Genomic DNA, 22,676 nt, shown 5'->3' with positions numbered 1-22,676 from the left:
GGGAAAAAAAAGGTTATATTCAATGCAAATGGCCTTCATGTGAAAGGGAAACATGGCTTTGTATACAGGACATGATATTGCTGTAAAAGGAATAATCAAAACCTGTGCTCTGTGTTGCACTGAGGATTTTTCTACTTTTTTGAAAAATATTCGTTTCTGTGATTTTTTAAAGAAATCAGATATATTGTTTTCTATTGCTTCCATAGGAACTACAGGCAGAAATTGATGCTCACACTGACATCTTTCACAACCTGGATGAAAATGGGCAGAAAATCCTGAGATCCCTGGAAGGCTCTGAGGATGCAACCCTGCTGCAGAGACGTCTGGATAACATGAACCTCAGATGGAGTGAACTTAGGAAGAAATCTCTAAACATTAGGTAGGACCTGAACCTAAGCAAAAGCCTGCCGTTGGTGTATTAAATGGAATACTACAATTTGCAAGTAAAGAGTTTTAATTTTGTTTCTGTTAGCACTGTTTTTGTCTATTTTGAAATTATTTGTGCTGCTTTGGATGTTGGCTTAACTTTGTAAGAACGATTAGGTTTTCGGGTGTGAAAATGATAGCAGAGGATTAGGGTTTGAGGGCTGTGATGGAGTTTTGTAATTACAGAAAGAAACAGTAACTGTACCCCCTCTAAATGTGGGCTTTTCTAGAACTGGGTATGACTTATCAGTGAGTCATGAAAGAAAGTGATTAAATAGCCAATATTTATGATAAGCTTCATTTTAAAGACTGCTATTTCCAGTGCAAAACTAAAAATATCCTCACAAATGAGAAGACAAATTATTTAAGATTTTAACTGTTGTCAGGAGAGTGGACAGAATTGCTAAATAAAATCTAGGGGTAAAAGAAATCTATAAGTAGTATCATGAGAGGAAACACTTTTGTTTGCAATTGCAAATTACAAGTGGTCATTACAAATTATCAAGTGGTTACTCAGGCTTCAATGGACTGAAGGTTTCATTTCAAAAGAAATTGTCCTGGAAACTTTTCTCCAGAAATACGGCTTTTGCAATATGCAACCCAGCTCAGTTGCACTCGGTCTTGGGCATTTTTTCATTTTCTCACTTGCTGTGTGTTGGTGGTAGTTCAGAGGGCAGCAAAAGACAGAAGTGTTTTCCAAAGTAATATATGAAATATTAGCTTTTTTCAGCTCAGGTCCCGAGGGAGGTCAGGCTGTGTAATGACAAAAAACCATCTTTGTATCATCAATCATTAAAAATAAATGAAGGCTGTGAGGTTGAAAAGATATAACTAAAAAAAAAAAAAAAAAAAAAAGAAACATATTCCTCCTTTTTTTTTTTTTTCTTTCTGAGGAGCAAAAGAAGAGGAACAAAACCCTTCAAAGTGTCTGAGATTTTTTTGTTCACCTGCATTTTACCCATGAACATGCTCAGATACAGTGATTTTTGAGATAAAAACAAGTAGTCAGTTGTCCAAATATCAGTAAATAAATGTATGGGACTTTCTGTCTTTCTTTTCTTGGTGTTTAATGTATTGTTGTCATCAACTGAGTCAGAACCAGTAAACCCCAGTTATATCACAGTGACTTCCTGCTTTGCACATTCAAAGCAACAAACCTTCCCTTTAAAATCTATGCTTCCAATAAAAAGGCTTAAGGTCTTCAATAACTTAGTGATTCGGATAAGAAACAATTCTTAAATTCTCAGACATTTGGTTTAAGTGTTGCTGGCCACCACATGAAATTAAAATGCTCTTCCCAGTCTGCCTGTTTGGTGCTCTTTCTATCCAAAGCACAGAATGGAATAGATTTCCTCATAACTGGCATTGCTTACACAAAGGAGGGATTAGACAAGACGTATGAAATGTTCTCCAGACATCAGTCCCGTAAGTTTCTTTGTTTATGTCATTTTTAGTCTGCTGAAACAGAAGACCCTGGGTGGGCATTCTTTTCTAAATGCATTAGATAAAATATATGGTAGATATTAAATAGAAACCAAGCTCTTTTTCATTCCTCCCTTTCTTTCATCCTGATATGTCAGCACAGTTTACCCTAATAAACACTTTCTCATAAATATTTTTTAAACTGTTTTAGTATTATCTCTTTTGTGTGCACATCTTGGACACAGTAATAAATACATGAGTGCATGCATATAATGTACGCTGGTGTGTGCATGCATAAACTTATATTCCTGAAGATGAAGGAAGAGCAGAACAAGACAGGTTGACAGGTTCTGGGGAAAAAAAAAAAATCACCCAACTGAGGAAGGTCAGAGCACAGCAGCAGTAACAAAGCCCCTTCAGGTCACTGCTTTTGCATTTTTCCCTGTAAAGCCAGGGGAAGCAGGGAAATGTTTGCTTCCATTTGCTGCCCTTCTCCAGAAGAGGTGGAAGCTTGCCTCTGCCAAGATAAACATGAGACAAGGGAATTAGTCTGAATCAGAAACTTGACTCCTTAACTATCTCCTGTGCTAAAATCCTGTGGTCCTTGCTCTGGTTGTTGCCTCCTGCAGCTCTCCATAAATATCCCAGCTTCTCTCCCCCTTGATCCTTCCAGAGCTATCATAGAATGAAAGAATGGTTTTGTGTTGGCAGGGACTGTTTAGATCCTCCAATGCCACCCCCTGCCATGGGCAAGGACACATTCTACTTGCTCAAAGCTACATCCAGCCTGGCCTTGAACCCTTCCAGGGATGGGGCATCCACAACTTCTCTGGACAATTTGTTCTAGTGCCTCACCACCCTAAGTATAAATAATTTATAATATATAAACATATATACAATCTAAATGTTTTAGCTTGCAAGGCCTTCTCCAGACTTCACTGCCTGCAGGACTGGCCTCCCCCTGCTGTGAAGTTTTGCCCCAGCTCCCAGGTGCCCTGTGAGAGAACAGACCAAAAGGCCTGATCTATGAGTGTCCTTCACGTGTAGGATCTATGTGCATTCTTCACATGTAGCATTTACCTTTGAAAAAAGAGAAGATTTTGCATTAGCTCACACACTTTGAGAGCAGCTGAATTTTCTGTCAGCATGTGGCTGATCTGCCCCTTTCCTTTCTCTTTCCTCGCCACTTTACCTGATGTAAGAGGCTGGAAAGAAGACAGGATTCACAGGGCATTTCAGAGAAATGCAACTGTCTATACCTTGATCAATTCATCATTTCTGTTGTATCGTGCTTTTTGTTTTATCAGTGGGTCTATGGTTTGATCGGGGAAGAGAAGCGGCAATTTCCATATCCAAACTAAGTAATATGGTTTGCAAAAATGCTGAGTCCATATTTTTCACATTTCTTTATAGAACATTATATAGAAGGTATAGGAGTAGAATTCTTGGTGTCAGAAGAGAATGATTTTATGTACAATGACTGTAGAAGAAGATAAATGTTATATGAACAAAGCTAGAACTTAAATGGAAATGTACGAAACAAAAGAAAATTTGACTTTATTTCCCAGCACATTTTTTCACTTTACTGTTATGTAATAATCCTTTGGTTTGAGTTACTAAGAGGATTTCTTATGTTACTTGGAGGTGAATTAGGGTTTTTTTTTACAAACCAGAAATTTTAAAATTGCATATTCATAAGTACAGAAAGACAAAATTTTAGTGGGGTTTATCTACAGTATAGAGAAAATGGAATATTTTGTCAGTCCAGCCACACAAAACGGTTGCTGAAATTTAGAAGCTCAATACTTGATCCCAAAAAAACCACATTTATGCATATACAGAGGAAATTTTTGGAAAATGTTCTTATGATGGAGACCTTTTTTCATAAAATAATATTTTGTCTTTTCATTTTCCCAGTGTTTCAAATAGTTTCATTCACACCTCTGTTTAAATGACATTGACATTTGGCTAGATAGTATATGAGGATTCTATTGGCTTTGACAATTTCCTCATGACTTTGTTTTAAAGAATGGCATTGGTTCTCTTATTTTAGAAAATTAAGGTAATTGATCTTGTGTAAGTTGAATGGTTTGTGTAATGGTTTAGAGAAATGCTTGCTCTTCACTGAGTTGGGGAAGTACTCTCTACATTTCAGGCAAATAATGTCCTAGTCATCCTGAGTGACGACTACATTTCTCATGCTAGTCCTACATAGTATTTGTGCACTTCTAGTGAGACTGACAATTCAGCACAGCCATTACTCACTGCTGAAGAGGGAAACTAAAAAGCAAAAACCCCCAACTGATCAAAAACAAAATCAGGAAATGTGAAAAAAAGCCAGGACTATGGAACCAAATTTAAATCAATGCTGCCAGAATCTAATTCAAAGCTACTGAAGCAATTCAAAAATCATTAACTTAATGAAACACTAGGATCTTTCTCAGTAAATAAGCTTGTACATTCTGGGTTTTACTTCCACTGTGCCTGAATCTATCTTATATTTAACACATGCTTTCAGATCCCATTTGGAAGCCAGTACCGACCAGTGGAAGCGGTTGCATCTCTCTCTTCAGGAACTTTTGGCATGGCTGCAGTTGAAGGAGGATGAATTAAAACAGCAAGCACCCATTGGTGGAGATCTTCCCACTGTGCAGAAACAGAATGATATTCATCGGGTATGTTGGTGGTTTTTTATTATCCTTTGCTCATTGTTTTTTCCTTTGCAGGCCAGTCCTTATTGGAAAGAATTCCAGCTATAGCTTTCAGACATAGCAGAGAAAATCAGCCTTTTGGAGAAGGAGGCGTTAACAACCATGATCTTCAGAGACCTATCACAGACAGGCAGATTTCATAGCCAGAACAGTTACTAACCCAGTAATTTTTGAGGATTATATAATTATTACTGATTGTTTTTCTAGATCAGGCATTCCAACTTCATGTATACTTTTTGAAACCCTAGTTTGGATTTTGGAAACATTTGTGACAAGAGTAGCTGGTATCAGCTCTACTGCACAACTCTGCACCATGAAACTTTTGTGATAACTGGTTTCATGAGGGAATTCTTATGGAAATTCTTATGGGGGACCATTCTAGACTGAGATTGGTATTAAAAGAGAACCTAAATAGAGCACTTGTACAGGAAGTTGTTTGTTGGTTTTTTTTAAACCCACCAAATGAGCAACCTCCAGAATAATACTTCAGAATAATTCTCCATACAAAGATTTACACTGATTTTTGTTGTGGTGAGGGTATGCTTGGAGTATGTCTACAGTGTTTAATCAACTCACACCAGTCTGATGCTAACCCAATGTCTGCTTTCACCTAAACAGTCTTGAATTTCATATGCCATTGAGGTCTATTCAGGTCTGAATGAGAAATCACAGTTCTAGTACCTCTATTGTTCAATATACACTCAAGCTCTCCTCTCCTTTAGCCTCATGTGTCTTTAATTAAAATAATGACATCATAGGAGGTTTTTACTTCCTGTTTGATGTCCGATTATGCTTCAGGGTGCTAGCTGAAAAATTATTTCAAACAAATGTAATTTTTATTGAAAAATTTAAATTATCAGTCTGTCAGCTTTATTTCATGAGAAAAGAATATTCCAAATCCAATTATCATCTTCTCAAAGCATTGTGCTGTATATATGTAACTTTCTTTGCATAACTTGCCATAAAACGTATTGTTTCTGAAGTTCCTAAATCTCTGATTTTATTACTTAATGGAGAAATGTGAAATGGTGCTTTTAAACAAAATAGAATCTGTGGGTTTTTTGTTCATCAGATAGCTGTATATAAATATTGCTCTAATGTATTGTCCTTTCTCATGGGGAGAGACGTATTTGGGAACACATAGTGAGATCAAATTTGTAAAGCACATATAACATATCTTCTGCTTTAAAACCCTGAGTTTGTGAAAAGTCAGGAAGTACAAGTCAGACATGGCTTTTTCCATAGACACACAGGCATTCATCTACTGCAACAAACTGATGGCAAGTAGTGTCAATATGGTTTGTCAAGGCTCTATCTTCACTGAATGATTGAGAAGGCAAAAGGGAAAGATGAACAAAAAAACCTGTCTCTCTCAGTGGCAAATTTTTCTAAGATAATATAATGCTTTTTTGCAAGGGGCATTTTCATCACATTTTGTAGGTCTTCCCTCTGGAGATGTGATGTGTAGGATGTGTCTTTCTCACAAAATTTTATGTGGGACTTAAAGCACTATCACAGAGACAGTGAGGTGAGAACATCCATGACTTTACAGGGCAGGACGTTTCCTTTTTTCACCTTTCCCCCAAGAAAGTTAAGGCAAGTTTTATATATAACCATGAAAGTTAAGAGAAGCCGGAGGTCTGTTTTAGCCATAAAGTAGCAACTTCCATAAAGTAGTTTTAAAGGCCATCCAGAATATCAGGATGAAAGAAGCAATATAGATGTTGCTTTAACCCAATGTGACATAAACTCTTTCTCCAAAGGCAACCCTTGATCCAAAAGAGTTGGGAGAGATTTCTATAGAATTGTTACAACAAAACTTTTTCCATCTAAATAATATTTAAGTATTTGAAAACATTTTCTCCTAGACAGAAGAAATTTTTTTTCTAAAGAAATTACTTCTTATAGTATTTTAGTGTTGTATATCGCTCTGTAAGCAGTTTAAGGGTTTCCAAGAATTCATCATAAAGGTGGCAAGTCTTCAGTGATGAACTAAGTGATGTCTCTTTCACACACTGAACAAATGAAGTATTTAGAATTTTTAGGGATGAGAATTATTGTATAAAATTAAGATACCATGAGTAGGGGCAAAATGACTTCATAAAAAAGATCTCAGCTCTCTTTTGTAACTTCTCTGTCACTTTCAGGTACATAATGCAGATCTTTGGTCATCCTGTCTAGTATCAAAGCTAGAATGTTTTAGTTCCTTTTAGAAATACTTGTTTTTCTTTTTCCCATTCTGTAGCACTTCAGAAGTTTGAGTGTAGGTATGCTGATTCCCTGAGGAAAAAAGAACATAACAGAATACATGAAATTAATTTACCTTGTCTGATCTTCAAATGTCACTGACAGAAAAGGGAAAACAGTCAACATGGAAGTTGACTTTGGGTTGCTGTGTTTGCAACAGATTGGTTGGTTGGTTGGTTGGTTGGTTTGAGGTTTGTTTTTTTTCCCTGGCCATGGACTTTGTCACTCTAAAAGTTTCTTTTAAAGAAGCAGATATACAATAGCTATATCAGAATGAACAGCTTAGCTGTTTTTTGAAAATAAGAAAAATGTTTTCAAATGTTTTCACAAGTGTACAATTATCTAGCTTAAAACTAGAGCCCAGTACTGGAAAGCTGTTTTTGAGAGGTTTGGGCCTTTGCTTAAGAGCAGAGCTCAGATCTCAGGGTGTTGCATGTGAAACTGAAGAGTATTTGTGTGTTATCTTGAGAAAAAGAATCTGCTGACTCTTCATTTTGTTCTTCTGTCACTTCTGAAAATTAGTCTTCAGTAAACTAGAGAAGCATCCATCAGATCTGACCAACCTTTTAAATGACTAAAACTTTCAATTTTGATCTTTCTTCATAAGTACAATGGTTGGTGTTCCTTCTGTGAAGGATTGTTTTTGTCAGGTAATGCTGGAACTGAACTCAGCTACATTCTTCACTTGATAAGTGAATAAGCCTCATCAGGGAAACACTATTTAAAGGCAGTATTGCTGATTCAATTGAGAAATAGCACAGTGAATGCCAACATGATTTTATGTCTGAATCCTTTTTCTAAAGAAGTGTTGCAAGCTGATTTTATTTTTTTCCCTTAAAGGTGAAATTTAAAGAGGAGCAAACATATTTAACCTCTCTATCATTCAAAAGACCATCTGGAATACCACAGAGATTCATAAAAGAGATGAAAATAAGTCAGTTCTTACCACTTGACTGCTCCTAGTTGCCAAGATTGGCCTTAAAAATTTTAAGAGTAGGATTCAGATGAAAATTTCGAATGCTTGAATCTATGCCAGAGGAGAGCTTGAACTCAACTGAGAACAGGGCTATCCATGCAGTTAAAATCATTGTTGTGTTATAAATGTGAGATGCTTTTTAGACAAGGAAATTTGGAATGTATCCCAAATACACCCACATAACTGCTATTTGTTTGAACTTATATATATAGTAGGTCATTTTTTCAATATTTGGCATCTGAAGAAATTGTCTCTATTCCAGTCTTAGAACGTGTGGGGAGGAGTGGTGGTTGTGGTGTTATCAATGACAAAAAATACTCCTGTTCTTCAAAACATTTTTTAATTATCTTACATTTTTCTTTTTTTTAGTAAGTATCAAAATATTGCTTTAGTGAAATTGAATTAACAACTGTGTGCATGTTGCTGTTAATCTAATTTAAGTAACTCAGGCATCATGCAGATACCCTGCTATGTCTTTCATTCTTTTAAGAGTTGCCTCATTTGCTGTGTAGTGATTTTATTAACAGCATAAATAGCATTTATGAACATAGAAGGCACTTATTAACAATTCCATGGAAACCCTTTAACATAAAATCTGTAGAATGACTGCCTAAGGAGGAGTGCAGTTCCTGCTTCAATACATTAACCAGTTATGGATCCACAGCTGATATCAACTTTTAATGATTAGGACAAACCCCATATTTTGAAAAGCATTCTGTTTGGCACATGTGTTGAGTTAATATAATTGTACTCTTTCTCTTTAAAATATATTGAAAGCAAAAAGTCCTAGTTTTTAAATAATAGAGATTAATGTTAGTTTTACTAATGCAACTCTTTTTCTCATTATATTTTCATTTTTCTATTTAAGCAATCATTGTTTCCTCATTTAAAGAGATTTAAGGACACTCATGAGGTGGTAGAGGTCCGAGATAAGCTGATCAATATATGCATTATTAAAATGGTGGACAGAATGCCATTACTGCTGTAGTGTTGATGACAAATAGACATGCTTAAATAAAGTAGTTTACTTACTTTTTTGTCAGGTCATGCATTATGTGTATTCGATTTCCTCTACAGTCACCATGAAGTGTGGAAGAAGTTAAGGAATTCAATGAAATTAGCCTGCAATCATTATTTGTACATTAGACATTCATTTAAGGCTAATTCTGATTTCAGTGATGGCCTAGTTATTATAAAGATGTATTTGTCAGGGCTCTAGATAGAGAAATTCTTTTTTTTCCCTCCAAAAAAAAGAAAAAATGTTGCTAGTTATGATTTTTACTGGTAGTGTATACATATATCACAATAAAACTTTAATCCAAAAAGCAGCTTTATCTTCATACAGTAAGAACTTTTTTTTTTCTTTTAATGGGTTAGTATGAAATGAGCATTCATTATTTTTTATGCTGTTCTGTGCTACTGCTTCAGTCTCATGTTTTTTTCATCCTCTCCTTTTAAATTTCTTTAATTGAAATATATTTTTACTTGGTAGAAATCTGCAGACCAAAACTAGGGAAGGAGATGAGGACTGTAAATACTGTGTATTATTCTATAACTCAGGATTTACAGACTAGAATTGCCTCCGCCAGCTCCAACATTCAGACTGGAAAAGTTGAGGGGAAAAAAGTTTGACACTGGCTCAGTCTTCCTATATTAATAAAGAAGGCGCCTTTTCTGTTTGTGACAAAATACAAATTGCGCAAAGCCAGAAGTTCCTGTTAGCATTTCTCTATTGTTTTGAGGAAGTTACAATGATTCCTGCCCAAAGGCTTTATGGGATTCAGGGTGTATATGTTCTCCTTCATCTGCACAAGAGTTACAGGAAGACTGTGGCTTTAAACCTCTTCTGGAAAGATAACACCACTCGATGTATTTGATTGCTGCAGTTTTCTGCAAAAACAGTACAAGTTGAAAGAAGTTATTTTTTGTCCTTCTCCTGGTGTGCATATAGCCAGGGGTGGCCTGTCTACAGCAGCAGCAGTCCTTACAGAAGAACTACTCATTCCCAAATGCATAGTTCAGAGGTGTTTCTGCCTTTTAACTATTTTCCACATCAGTGTATTTCTGTGTTCCCCTGGAATATCGGTGACTCCTTCCTCCTGCTGGTGTGTGTTTGCAGAACGCACCTTTGTGCAAGTGCTTCCTTTTTGACTGGTTTGGGGCACAGACATTTCTGAAAAATAATACATCTTTGGAAACATTTCTAAAGTATATTCTATCTTTAAGCTGTTGCACCATTTAATGTTTAAAAAACACTGGTTTAAGTGGTTTTGACTGTTGATGTTACTTTTAACACTGTCAGCAGAGAGCAAAGCACACAGTCCATGGAAATTACTGTGCTGGATTTTAAGTTATGCTTCCTGCTGGCTCACTTGTCCTGCAGACCTGCCACACCATTCTAGTGGGACAGAATGATGTGAGATGAACACAAAGGCTAATTAAAGGAATAGATTTTCCTCATTTAGAGGCATGGAAAAGCCTTATTATATTTCTTCTTTCTATCACACTTCATGCAAAAGTCGAGTATAAATTATAAGAATTATAAACCTAAAAATGTCTAAGTTCAACATTTTTCTTTCAACCTTGTAGTAGCTCCACTCAGTTTTTATGGAAAAAAAAAAGTCCAGTAGTAGTTTACTTGTTAATACCCAGTGCACTTCTTTATTTGTGAAAATTGGTATTGTTTTTAAAGGTTAACTTGATTGTATTAAACCTTTAGCTCAGGTATTAATCAAATGACAGATTCTTTTATTATAGCAGATTCTGTGAAAAGATTCCAGTCCCATTATTGACCTTGACACAAAATGAAGATTTTTTTTTTCTTTGTTATTTCCTTCAACAAAGCAGACTTTGCTTAAGGGTTTTTCCAAGAACAGCTACAAAACTTATGGTCAGTTCTTGACCATTTAATAAAAAGTGTATTTAAATATTTATAGTAGAATAATGTAGTTTTTTCCTGAAGTTTACTTTCCTGAAATGTGTTAAGAACATTTTGCCTTTGAGTTCTCATATTATAAACTGTACATGATCCCACTATTAGTTCTGGTTGGTATTTCCTGTACAGAGAGTCACATATCAAATATAATTCAAAGTGTAATTAACTTTGTAATATTGAATTTATAATCCTTCATTAGTTCTCATATAAATACAAATTTTGTTTAATAATTAATTTGACTGAATTGGTGCATTTATTACATTACAAACTTATATAATGCTGGTATTGTAAAGAGAAATTTCTAATCCCTGCAGTAAAATATCAGTTTTCTGCCCATGGCATATGGCTCTCCTTTTTGCAGTATTGTGTTTTGTGTTACACTGTACTATTAAATTACCTGCATATTTTACCTCTATGCTGCTTGAAACTGTATGCATTCAAAAATGTTTCATAAATATAGAAAAAATATTCAAATAAAAGAGTGGTAAGGACCATATAGATAAATTCACTGCAACATGCAGAAGAACCAATGCAAAATTCAACCTACAAGCTGGGTTTCATCTGCATTTTTGTGTGGTGTCCATTTGGAATCAGTCTAATAGACTCTTATATTCTCATTAACAAAAATAGAGAAATAAATAAATACTGAGATATGTGTACTTTCAGTGACCTACCAAAGCTTCTAATACTAATCTTGAGTAACTTACTCATGGTCCTTTAAAAGCAGGGTGTAGAAGAGAGTAAAAGGAGCTGTTGCTGAAGAAAGAAAAATGCAGCATGCTGACAGATCTTTTGAATACAATGTGATTTCAGGTTAAGCAAAAGCTAAATATTTTCATTTGTGTGTGTCTGTGTGTTTTATTGCTTCTTGTCATACACATGTGGAAGCTGTTGCTGGAAATTTTGTTCTGACATTGCTATTCTGACTTGGTATTTCCTTATAGATCCACTTACAATAATTTTGTTTCTTAGACTTTCAAGAGGGAGCTAAAAACAAAAGAACCTGTTATCAGGAGTGCCCTTGAGACTGTGCGAATCTTCCTGGCTGAGCAGCCCGTGGAGGCAGTGGAGAAGGTCTGCCCAGAGCCCAGAGGTAATTGAAGCAAGAGCAGGGTAATAACACATTGCTGGGAGGATCAGTGATGATCAGCGATGATTAAATAAATCCTGCCAGCCTCTCTGAAAGCATTCCTTTTACACTCCGAGCTGAATGCCAGTGTTCAGAAACTAAGCTAAAAATATAGATGAAAGCAAGCCTTAGCAATCCTTCTGAACACTGTGGTACTAAATAGACATGCATATTTATAAGCAGATTTTGAAACTGCCTTTAAACCTTCAGGACCTGTCTATAATTATAGCCTCATTTGAGGGCTCAAAGCTGCAATTTAAGCTAAAATTCACCTTGTAGTCTCAGTACCACAGGAGATCCCAAATCCACCTAATTGCAGCAAAAGCTTCACAGTCATTAATATTTATCTATGTGCAGAAAAATTGTGCTGAATCAGCTGATAAACTTCTATCTCCACCTTGCATGTTTCAAAATACCTTTATGTACTTAAATGCAGATTTTGCTGATTTTTATGGTGGCAAGATTTGAGGTTTTTTTAAGATATTTTGAAACAAGAATACATTAATAAAGCAAATTTCACAGGTGCTTTTGGTTATGAAGAGTTTCTTACTGAGATTTTAACCTATCCAGGTGGCAACTGTGTTAGTTGTAAGACAGAGTATGTCTTAAAAGCCTCTCCACTTTCACATTTAGATCTGTCACCTGAGGAGAGAGCCCACAATGTCAACAAACTTCTGCAAAGGCAAGCAGATGAGGTCAGAACTGAGTGGGATAAGCTGAATCTACAGTCTGCTGATTGGCAAAAGAAGATAGACGATGCTCTTGAAAGACTGCAGGGCCTTCAGGAGGCCATGGATGAGCTGGACCTGAAGCTGCGCCAGGCTGAGGCATTCAAGGGGTCCTGGCAGCCAGTGGGGGATCTGCTCATCGACTCTCTGCAGGATCACTTGGAAAAAGTCAAGGTACTTGACATATGGCAGTATTTCTGAGTATAAAATAGTTCTTTGTATGAATCTCTTTATAAGCAATTATCTTTTAGAGTGAGAAATTGATATATTTGCATCACAGTGATTTATATTCAAAAGTGCATATAAATAGTTTTATGATTTCAGAAGTTAAAATGCAATGGGATCCTCCTTGAGAATGTTCACTGCTGACATGGGTAAAGCACTAAAAAAGTGCAAAAATCCTCAGCACACTCACTGTCAACTCAGGAGATGCAAAATTGGCAGTTCAAGAAAGCAAAATAAAGTAGATAGGAGACTATATGATAAAATTCTATTGAATTAATTTTTGCTGTATTATATTTTCTTAAGTATGATGAATACATAGTTGTTTCTATATAATTGTAGAGTAAAATTTATACAATTTGAAATATGTGGTTTTTCATGATGGTGATACTTGATTCTGTCTTTTTTGATAAATAGGCTTCATAACTAAAGATAGTCTTAAAAAAAAGGCAGCAATCCTGGAAAATTTGTCATTATTTTCTATAACTTAATGCTTATCTGCTTTTAAGGGTTGTTTCATAAAATCATTGCTTATCGAGAAACTTGGGCAGACTTGTCCTCTTTCAGCATGACTGCCATGGACAGACTTGATAAATAATACAGGATTCCTTCAGCCAGAGCACAATAGAGGCAGCTGCCATTTTGATAAGAACAAAGTGCCTCTGTTCCAGTCACATAAATGGGAATCATCAGTCATTTTGAAAGAGACCTGAGCTAACTGTTATTTTCTCTAGATGAATATTAGGATCTAAGAAAGAGGAAGTGGAATGACTAATGGCAAGAAAAATATTCCTCTAAAAATCTAATGTGGTTTATTAAAATGAAAGTCCTCAGGTTTTAATCACACAGAAAGTTTAATGAGCGTCCTGTGCAGATGCTGTACAAGAACAAATGAAATAGTAGCTGAGAAATTTGTTTATCTGCATTTAAATTAATAAATGAACAGAAGAAATCTTTTTATAAATTCTCAGAAAGTGCCATTACAACCATGATTTGGTTTTGTTTTTTTTTTTAATTTTGAAGAAGGTATCCTGAACAGAAGCACTGAATCTCTGATATTACTGGAAAACAAAGCAAGTCACTTAATTCTAAAGCTATGAGCAGGAGTGTTGAGTCCATAATTATAGTTCTGAGTCCTGTTATGGTTTAAAAAAATAAATACGTTCTAGTTAACATAATTAATGACTTAATAATTGCTTCACTTAATAGTTAAATACTTTTCCTTTGGAAATGTTTAAGTTAAAAGCTAAAGTTGTTAAAGTTTCATAGCCTTGAGTTAAAAGTTGTTAGTAAAAAGTAAGGTTTTTTCTTTATTGACTATATTATCAGCCAAACATTATCCAATTGAAACATTATCTATGTCTGATCCTTGCTCTGGTTTTTATGATGAGCATCATGACTGATATTACAGTATGAGGCAAGGTACCTAATTTCTCTCTATACATCTAAGAAACCCAAACATCTTCTGAATAGATCTTCAAAACATTGATCATATGCAATTGCATTTTTTACAAATCCTTCTCTTAATTTGGATTACAATAGTTTTCCCAAACCTAACCTGATTAATAACTTCCTGGGGAATGTGTTTAACTTAGTGTCATTTGTCACTGTCCTCTTTAGTTAGAGTTGCTGGAGCTGATAAGGTCATGGTATAACTTTGAACTCATACTAAATAGTGGATCCTTGTTGGATCAGTATTGATGTTGTGATATTATTATTACACATGCTTCATCTGAATTAATGTACAAATTGGTGTTCTTCTCTGGCTGTAAGAAGGATGCTCCAAAGGATGCAACCTAGACTAGAGGGTATCTAGAACCAAACTATTCTTCAGACTTCTCTGCTGTCATCTGTTATTCTCTCTTTTTTCTTCTCTCATATGAGTGGTGTTATCTGCAGGCTGAAATGTGCCTTACTTTCTTAATAATATACACTCTTTCTGTCTCCCTTCCAAGTATATCTTTCTGTCCAGAAACCATAATTTAACTGTCTTAAATTCAGTTCAAGCTCAAATGAATCTATTATTAGTCCCTTAATATCCATTGCCTGATCAGTTTGATTGTAGCTCAGGTCATATTTTAGACATGGCTTATGACTTCTACTCCCCTCTGCAGCAAATTCAATGATGCTTTCTCCTTGTAATCACTAACAAAGTGTTCTTTTCATCAGCATGCCTGGAACACTTAGGATCCCATGAGACCACCGCTCAGATTTTATATGAAGCTTTTGCTGCTGTGCAACTGATATGCAATCATGCCTACCTTATCCACTTGGTATCTTATTCAAAGACCCGTTCCAGGAGTTGATGGTGGAACCAATTTCTCTCTCTTTCTTCCCCAAAGATTCTCCTTTGCCATGCAGAACTGTGATAATGATTATGCTAGCAGCAGGCAACAATCATTGCATGTTGTGCTGATACCTCCTCACTGTTTTGTTGTCTCTCTGCCGACAGCTGCTGAGAAATACAAACAGAAATTAGTACCCGTAGGAAGTTTCAGGTTTTTGTACTTTTCCACTCTGGAAAATTAGGTTTCTTAAATTAAAAGCCATTGTTTTGAGATGTTGTGCACAGAGTTTTGCAACTGAGAAGCCAATTTTAATGGTGTGGTTTATTTTTAGCTAAAGGTAGTTCGGCTACTCTCAACATACTCAGGAGTATGCAAAGCACTTTTTTCTGCCAGTGATATTTTAACATATCACTAGCAGCAATATAACTGCTTCAGTTTTCTGTCATAAACAGCAGAGCCTCTAGACTCCATGAGTATAACTACATCCTATTTTTTTTTTCTTTTGCAACCTCCGTAAAACAAAACAAAACAAAACAACCAAACAAAACCAAACCCAAAACAAAACAAAACAAAAAAAAAAACAACAACAACAAAAAAAAACTCAACAAAAATAATGAAGAGTGGGCAGTAGTGTCTGTGGTTTCTTTAGTTCAAAATAGAAGTGCATATCTCTAGAACACCTTCCAAATAAAGGGCTATTCATGTAGAATCACGTGGACTTTTTTTTTTTCAATTAACTCCAGTCTGCTATAGGATAATTAGTTCTCCCTCACTGTCACAAAAAGAGGGCACCTTGACTCAGTATAATGATTGATAACTGTGAAAAGCAGAACAGAATTTGGTGACATAAGTCTTGTACCTTTCTGCAAGGAATTTTCATTAATGTCTTAGTCTTGCTGCTTAAGAACTGCTGGTCATCCTTGCAGATTCACTTTTATAGTTATGATTAAAGCAGTTGCATGGACTTTGTGTATAATTATGGACTTTATATATTTAATGTAACAAGAATATTCATTCTTGTTACATTATATCATACATATTCAAATATCCTTTTTCATTCTTTTTTCAAAGCCTATTTACAATTTAAATACAATTTCTTGTTGAATTATATGCTGTTTATTTCAGACTTTCTTCAGCCTAATTGAGAGTTGAAGTCAATTGTATGTCACTGACAATGTCAATTTTCCAATGTTCATTGGAAAATTTCAGCCTGAAATTTATTTATTTGTAAAACAAATAGAGTTTGCAGTTATTCATAAATGAAAAATGAACTGATCACTGATCTGCTCATCATCTACTCCAAAATGACACACTGTGTGCGGGGACTGGGGACAATCTTTTTGTCCCTAGTCATCTTTCCTATGATGAGACAAAATGAGACAAAAGTAAGGCAACCAATTCAAATAATTAGCTGAGTTTCAGTCATGTTCATATCCAGACATAAAAGGAATGTAAATGGATTTGCAAAGATTGAAATTCCATACTATTACAAGCATTTTAATACTAAATCAGCAACCTCAATTTCAGAACACTAAATGGGGGTAGTTAGTTCATCATCATCATATTTAAAGTATTATATATTCTTCTGTAGTCCACATTGGTACTGTTCAGCTACTGCTGTGCTGCAAAGAGGTATTTCATCAAAGTGAACTCTTACAGTGCTATTATGAGGGAACTGTGCTGTCAGCTGCCTAATATGGAGATTCTGACCACAGAGTTGTTGAATTTTTAATTTATGTTTTCATCCCAAAATTATTTTAAATGCTTGGGCAACTGATAATTTTCTAGCCTTTTAAAAAAAAAAATAAAAAAAAAAAAAAAAAAAAAAAAAGATTTTTGCCTGGAGCTGTAATGGAGATGTGTACTGGAGATCAGTTTTAAATAGATCAATAGAATCTATGCAGGAAATAATGACCTGGAAGATGTATTGATAATCAGAATTTCCAATCAGCTTTATATCAATAGCAGTGCCAGATCCTTGTTAAACCAACCAGAGGTCAGATTGCAATGTGATGCCTATTCTCTTGTTAATTTTTGCTAACATAAATTATGCTATGCACCAAATGAAGTTGCCAGAGCTCATGATGTCCAGTCTGTAACATAAAATGGCATTGCAAATATAGCAGCTTCTGAGATAATTTTTCATTCTCTTTCTTTACTGATAGTTTCTGCAATGTCTAGACTTCTTAATATTGTTAGTTTTAAAAACCACAAAAATGCTAAAGTATTTTACATCCAGACTTTTAGACTATGAACTATGATTTGATTAGGTGATGACAGCATCCATTGGTTTGTTATTGAATAGGAAACTATTTGCCTGTAGTGTAGGAGATGGAAGTGTTAATGTTTTCTTCATACTATAACTAAAGTAATTACTGTTACAAATGGCTCTACAGCTTACCATTTCATATACATCATTCTGTGATAGGACCATACAATAGTTATTTATGACATGTTCTTAAACTGCTTAAAATGCATATACATTTTTTCAGTTTAATTTGAAGCCAGCTGTTACCACCAAGAGCTGTAATCAATCTGGGTTAAGATGTTCTATTTCCTTAAGTGAGTCTCCTAATAAGTTCTGTGCTGGATTCTGGGAATTTTAAAACTATTATATACAGAATAACCATTTCCTACTAATGAATTTTCCAGCTTTCCAAAACCCAACCATCAGTTCTGAAGAAAATTAGAGATGATCGTTCTAAACAGATTTTGTGCTAGTTAAATATTTGTAATTTAGAGATTGTTCTAAGATGCTGTAAAAGGAGGAGATGATCTCATGGTACACTAGAGGACCTTTAAGTTTTAAAAATAAATATGGTCAATGAAACCAGAATTTACAAAATATCAACTCTTCATCAACTGTTGTACTGCTAAAATAAACTAAAACAATAGAGTAAATGTTTTAGTAAAATTAAAACATTAGAATATATAAGAGCATAATAAAATCTATTTTAAAATAAACCAAAACCATACTGAAATTCACTGGAACACTTTGACATCCTACAGATGTCCTTGCGATATATAATATTCCTGTGAATTTAAAACTTTGTGGAGTTTGCTATAACGAAAGAAATACTTGAAGTCTGCTCAATTTGTTAATGGGTCAACTTTTAATATGTTTTTATACATCAAAGACACTTCAGCTAACCACATTACTGAATTGGTGACAGCCTGGTATGTTGTTTTTCCCTTTTTTAAAATGTATTTTTAAACAAGAGAGAATTTAGTAGGGTTGTTTGGTTGTCACTGTTGAGGGCAAGTTTAATTTGCTAAGGTTTTTTCTTAAATATGAAATTCAGTTAAAAACTATGAACTATTTTGTCATGTACTTGTACCACATTTTAGCTCTGGTATGCTTAGCTTGTAGGAGATGAAAGTTACTCAGTTGTGTCCTGTGGTCTCTCAATCTCATTTAAACAGTTTATGAATCAATTTATTTTCTTACACAAAAAGAAATATGTTCAAAAGTGGTTGTTTAGTATATAATAATCAGGTAGTTTTTCTGATACAAATTTAATTTAAAAGTATAATCTGCCTTATGTTCTTTCTATGTAATCAGACAGATAAGATTGGAGAGTTTGTTATGGTAATAGCCTAAATCTAAATCCATTTTAAACACCTGAAGCAAACAATCATTCCCTCTGCTGACTTCTTTTGCAATAAGTTATATGTTTCTTGTCTCAACTTTAGATGCTACCACTGTATCTATAGTTTTTTACAGAGACTGGCTTACATAGGTTTTTTTGTCTATATCAAGCTACCTGTTTAAAGGAAGAATCCAAAATCTTTTTTTACATAGGAATAATAAGAATGATGCTGAGCAGGCAGAGAAGTGAAATCCTTGTCTTTTAAAATTACAGCTGCTCTTCACCATACTACGTATTGGGAAACAGTAGCATAATTGTGATACTGAAAAAGTAGCATTGCTCTGCTAACAAAGAATCAAAAATGAGTATTCTTTAAATAACTTTTGGAGGAATCACAGCTAGTGTAAGGAGCACTTGTAGACCACTTTACAAAGAACAAGCACATGGAAAAGAGCTGTTCCAATTTAACCTAATTTCTATCAGATTTGTGTTAACTGTATTAACACAATTATTAATAGAGCATATTAACTATTTTCTCTTTGATTAAGGATGTTTGGGCTAAAAAATACTGATAGTTTTCCCTGACAACTAGTGCAGGAAAATTCTTGAGCTCTAAAAAGGTGACCAGTCAAGGTGGAAATCTTTTCTACCTCCAACCCAGTTTGGTAGAAGATGCTATTATTAGATCAACATATTTCATTTAGAGCCAAATTTTTCCTTGTATGAATTCACCCTGCTGATTTCAGTGGGAATTCAGCATGCACATCTGCAGGCAGATTTTGACTTTTTAAGTATTGGCAATCTCTGATCTTGGTTTCTGTTACCCTGCTGAGAGAACTGACTAATACGTGTATAAAGACTTGTCTGTTGTTTTATGCCTCTGAAGTTCAGAATTGAGGTCAGACCAGAACATTTTTAAGAGATTTCTCTTTATCAGTTTATCAGAGGGAAGAATAAGACTTGAGCTTTTAGAGGGAGAATTAAACATTAATTTTTAAGTAGCTAAGTGGCATGGTTATAGCAGGGACTCTGACATTTAGCATTGCTTTTTGTTTCAAGTTTGCCATATAAATGCAGCACGCATAGATATTAGTCTGATGGTGAAGTATTAACATTCCAAGACATGACATTAAATCAAAGATGCTCTTGAACTATTTTGGTTCTGTTCAAAAGCCTTCTTTTTCTTATGACCTGGAAATGTAAATATTTAGCCAAGAGGGGAAAAAAAGTACAATGCAAGCAACATATTTCTTACTATGGGACCATTTTATTCAGGCTTTCCTAAGTGAGTGTGGCACAGGGAGCTGTGTGGCTAAAGGAGCAAAATTATATCTAAGGAGTATTTATAACATAACTCTGATATCTTTTTATATATAGTCTACTACTATGCAAGGAAAAAGGATATACCAGAAATTATTGTATAACCAGACACATGGACATTCCCTGAGACAGGAGAGGAGGGAAAAGGGAAGAGTACCAAAAATTAATTTTAATGTTGTTTGCTTCTGTGATGAGGCAATTTTTTTCCCATGAAAAAATCTGTCAGTACTGTGTTTCTAATGAAATCATTTCTGAAAACATTGACAAAATAAATTCTTGGGAACAATCAAGTGTGTAGATTCTGTAATGATATTGTTTCTATGACATGGGAAAATCAATGAGCAAAGTAAAATCAATTTATCAAGCTCCTGTGCTGGTACCCAGTAATTGTCTAGGGACTGCTTGATGTAGGGAGTGCAATGAATGTTAGATTGCCTGGAATGTTTATCAGGGGCCCAGTAGTTACACATTTCTCATTTTCATCTTTATAAATTTAAGACCAAATAGAGTTTTATTTCATTTTTTTTTGGCAAAGGTTAGCCCATAATAAAACTTTATAATTGTTACTTAGCACTTTTGTAGTGCTTCTCATGTTCCAGATAGTATGAGTTAATTTTCTCAGCTTCTTTCCAAGACTGCAATAGAAGTATTATCCTCCATTTACAAATAGGGCCATTGAATCAGTGAAACTAATTTGTCCAGACAGCAATGCCACTCAAATTATTCTTATTTTTACCTGAAAATTGTTTTATTTGTTCAATTACTCACTGGATTATTTTGTTCAATTACTCATTGCGTTAAGAATTATAGTTTCGTCAGTCACAGCAGGAGCCACTGTTGCCCATTTCCCAGAGCCACAGCCTTCTCCCCCTAAAGACATGGCAGGGCAGCCACCCAGAAGGATTTCAGCCTGAATGCCTGGAAAGGTAGGCACTGCTCATAATAGTTGCCCAGGCTGTGTCTGGTGCTGTTTTAGAAACCCAAAATGTGTTTAACTTTTTAAGTTTTATTGAAGTGTCTCCTTTTCAGCATTTCATTTTAATATTCTTTCTTCCTACATTAGCTTAAAAAGTAAATCACTGTCACTTGTGGTTGCTAAAAGCTGCTGTTACAACTGAATTCCTTCTCTGGCACTGTTGAAAGATGTTCTTACCAGATGTAAGAAGTCTAGGAATTTACACCTCAAGTAGGCCCGTGGGAATCTCATATGGTTTAAAAAGTGCAAGGTGCTGCACCTGGGTCAGGGCAACCCCTGGTATCTATCCAGGCTGGGAATGAACACATCGAGAGTGGCCCTGCTGAGAAGGGTTTGGGATTGCTGGTGGGTGAGAGGCTGGACATGAGCTGGCCATGGGCACTTACAGCCCAGAAAAAACAAACAAAGCCCTGTAGGCAGCAGGTGAGGAGGGGATTCTGCCCCTCTGCTCTGCTCTGCTCTGCTCTGGTGACACCCCTCCTGCAGGGCTGCATCCAGCTCTGGGCTCCCAGCACACGAAGGACAGGGAGCTGTTGGAGTGAATCCAGAGGCTGCCAAAATGAATAAAGGGATACAGCATCTCTTCAATCACCACCCTTAGCACAAAAGAAAGGTTGAGAGACTTGGGATTGTGCTTCTCTTTGCAAAAAGAGAAGGCTTCAGGGTAATCTAATTGTGGCCTTCCAGGAAAGATGGAAAGATGGAGACAGGCTATTTACAAGAGCATGTAGTGATGGGCCAAGGGATAATGGCTTCAAACTTAAAGAGAGGAGATTTAGATTAGATATTATGAGGAAACTCTTTACTGTGAAGGTGGTGAGACACTGGAACAGTTTGCCCCATCCCTGCAAGTGTTCAAGGCCAGGGTGGATGGAGCTCTGAGCAACCTGGTCTAGTGGAAGGTTCCCAGTCCATGGCAGAAGGGTTGGCAATAGGTGATCTTAAAGTCCCTTCTGACCCAAGCCATCCTGTGATTCTGTGTTGACCTGGTGTTTCACCCATGCCCACCCACTCCACACACATCAAACAGTGGTGATAAAAAGGTGGAGATGGGAATTTCAATCTTAATTCAAGAGCTAGAACACAGAGCTTTCAACAAAGCTGCAGGTCCATTTGACCTACATTCTTCTGGATATTCGAGACTGACTGGACTGGAATAACTTCTTTTGGCCTTAAACTCTATGAAAAATTTTATCCCGCTTACTACAGGTAGTAATTATCAACTTTATGAGGCTAAACATTATGAAATACCTACTGGGTAAACTTAAAGACATATGAGAAGAAAGGAAAGATTTCTTTTAAGATCTCTATTAGCTTTTTGTTAGAAAAAATGAGGAATTCCTGAAGCTTATTGTCTGAATTGTTTAATGTTGGTCAAGTGTCAGAAAACAATCTGTGTTTTAGTAGTCTCTAAGCTAAGCTTTTGTATGTATCCATATTTTTCCTCCCGAGCTACAGCATCCACCTGCTGATAGCTGGAAGCTTGAGGTGTTTTGTTATGTTATGATACAGGTGTTGCAATCTTTCTGGTTTAAACTGCTTTCCTTTTTTTTTTTTTTTTTGTCAGTGTGCTGGTTTTAAAACCCAGTTGGAAAATGAATCCCACTGAAAGTGTTCCCTTCCCCCTCACCCTCCTCTCCATAAGAGGGAGACAAAACCAGATATTCTGAATTAAGGAGAATTTATTTCAAAACAGCAATGAAATA

At 35.5% G+C, this 22,676-nt stretch overlaps 1 protein-coding gene across 8 annotated transcripts in view; it reads left to right on the top strand.

The window, feature by feature from the left end:
• DMD (dystrophin) overlaps positions 1-22,676 on the top strand; it is a 1,147,932-nt gene that overhangs the window by 954,459 nt on the left and 170,797 nt on the right. For all 8 annotated transcript variants that reach the window (XM_041399749.1, XM_041399747.1, XM_041399750.1 and 5 more), the window contains 4 exons: positions 207-379; positions 4,367-4,523; positions 11,690-11,810; positions 12,480-12,748. In XM_041399749.1, coding sequence (XP_041255683.1) covers positions 207-379; positions 4,367-4,523; positions 11,690-11,810; positions 12,480-12,748 — 720 coding nt within the window. The remainder of the gene's footprint in view (positions 1-206; positions 380-4,366; positions 4,524-11,689; positions 11,811-12,479; positions 12,749-22,676) is intronic.

Source organism: Onychostruthus taczanowskii, unplaced genomic scaffold (genome assembly GCF_017590055.1).
Source record: "Onychostruthus taczanowskii isolate IOZ18803 unplaced genomic scaffold, ASM1759005v1 scaffold17, whole genome shotgun sequence".
NCBI lineage: Eukaryota > Metazoa > Chordata > Aves > Passeriformes > Passeridae > Onychostruthus > Onychostruthus taczanowskii.
The sequence above is the reverse complement of the archived record's forward strand: the minus strand, read 5'-3'. Positions and strand labels throughout refer to the sequence as shown.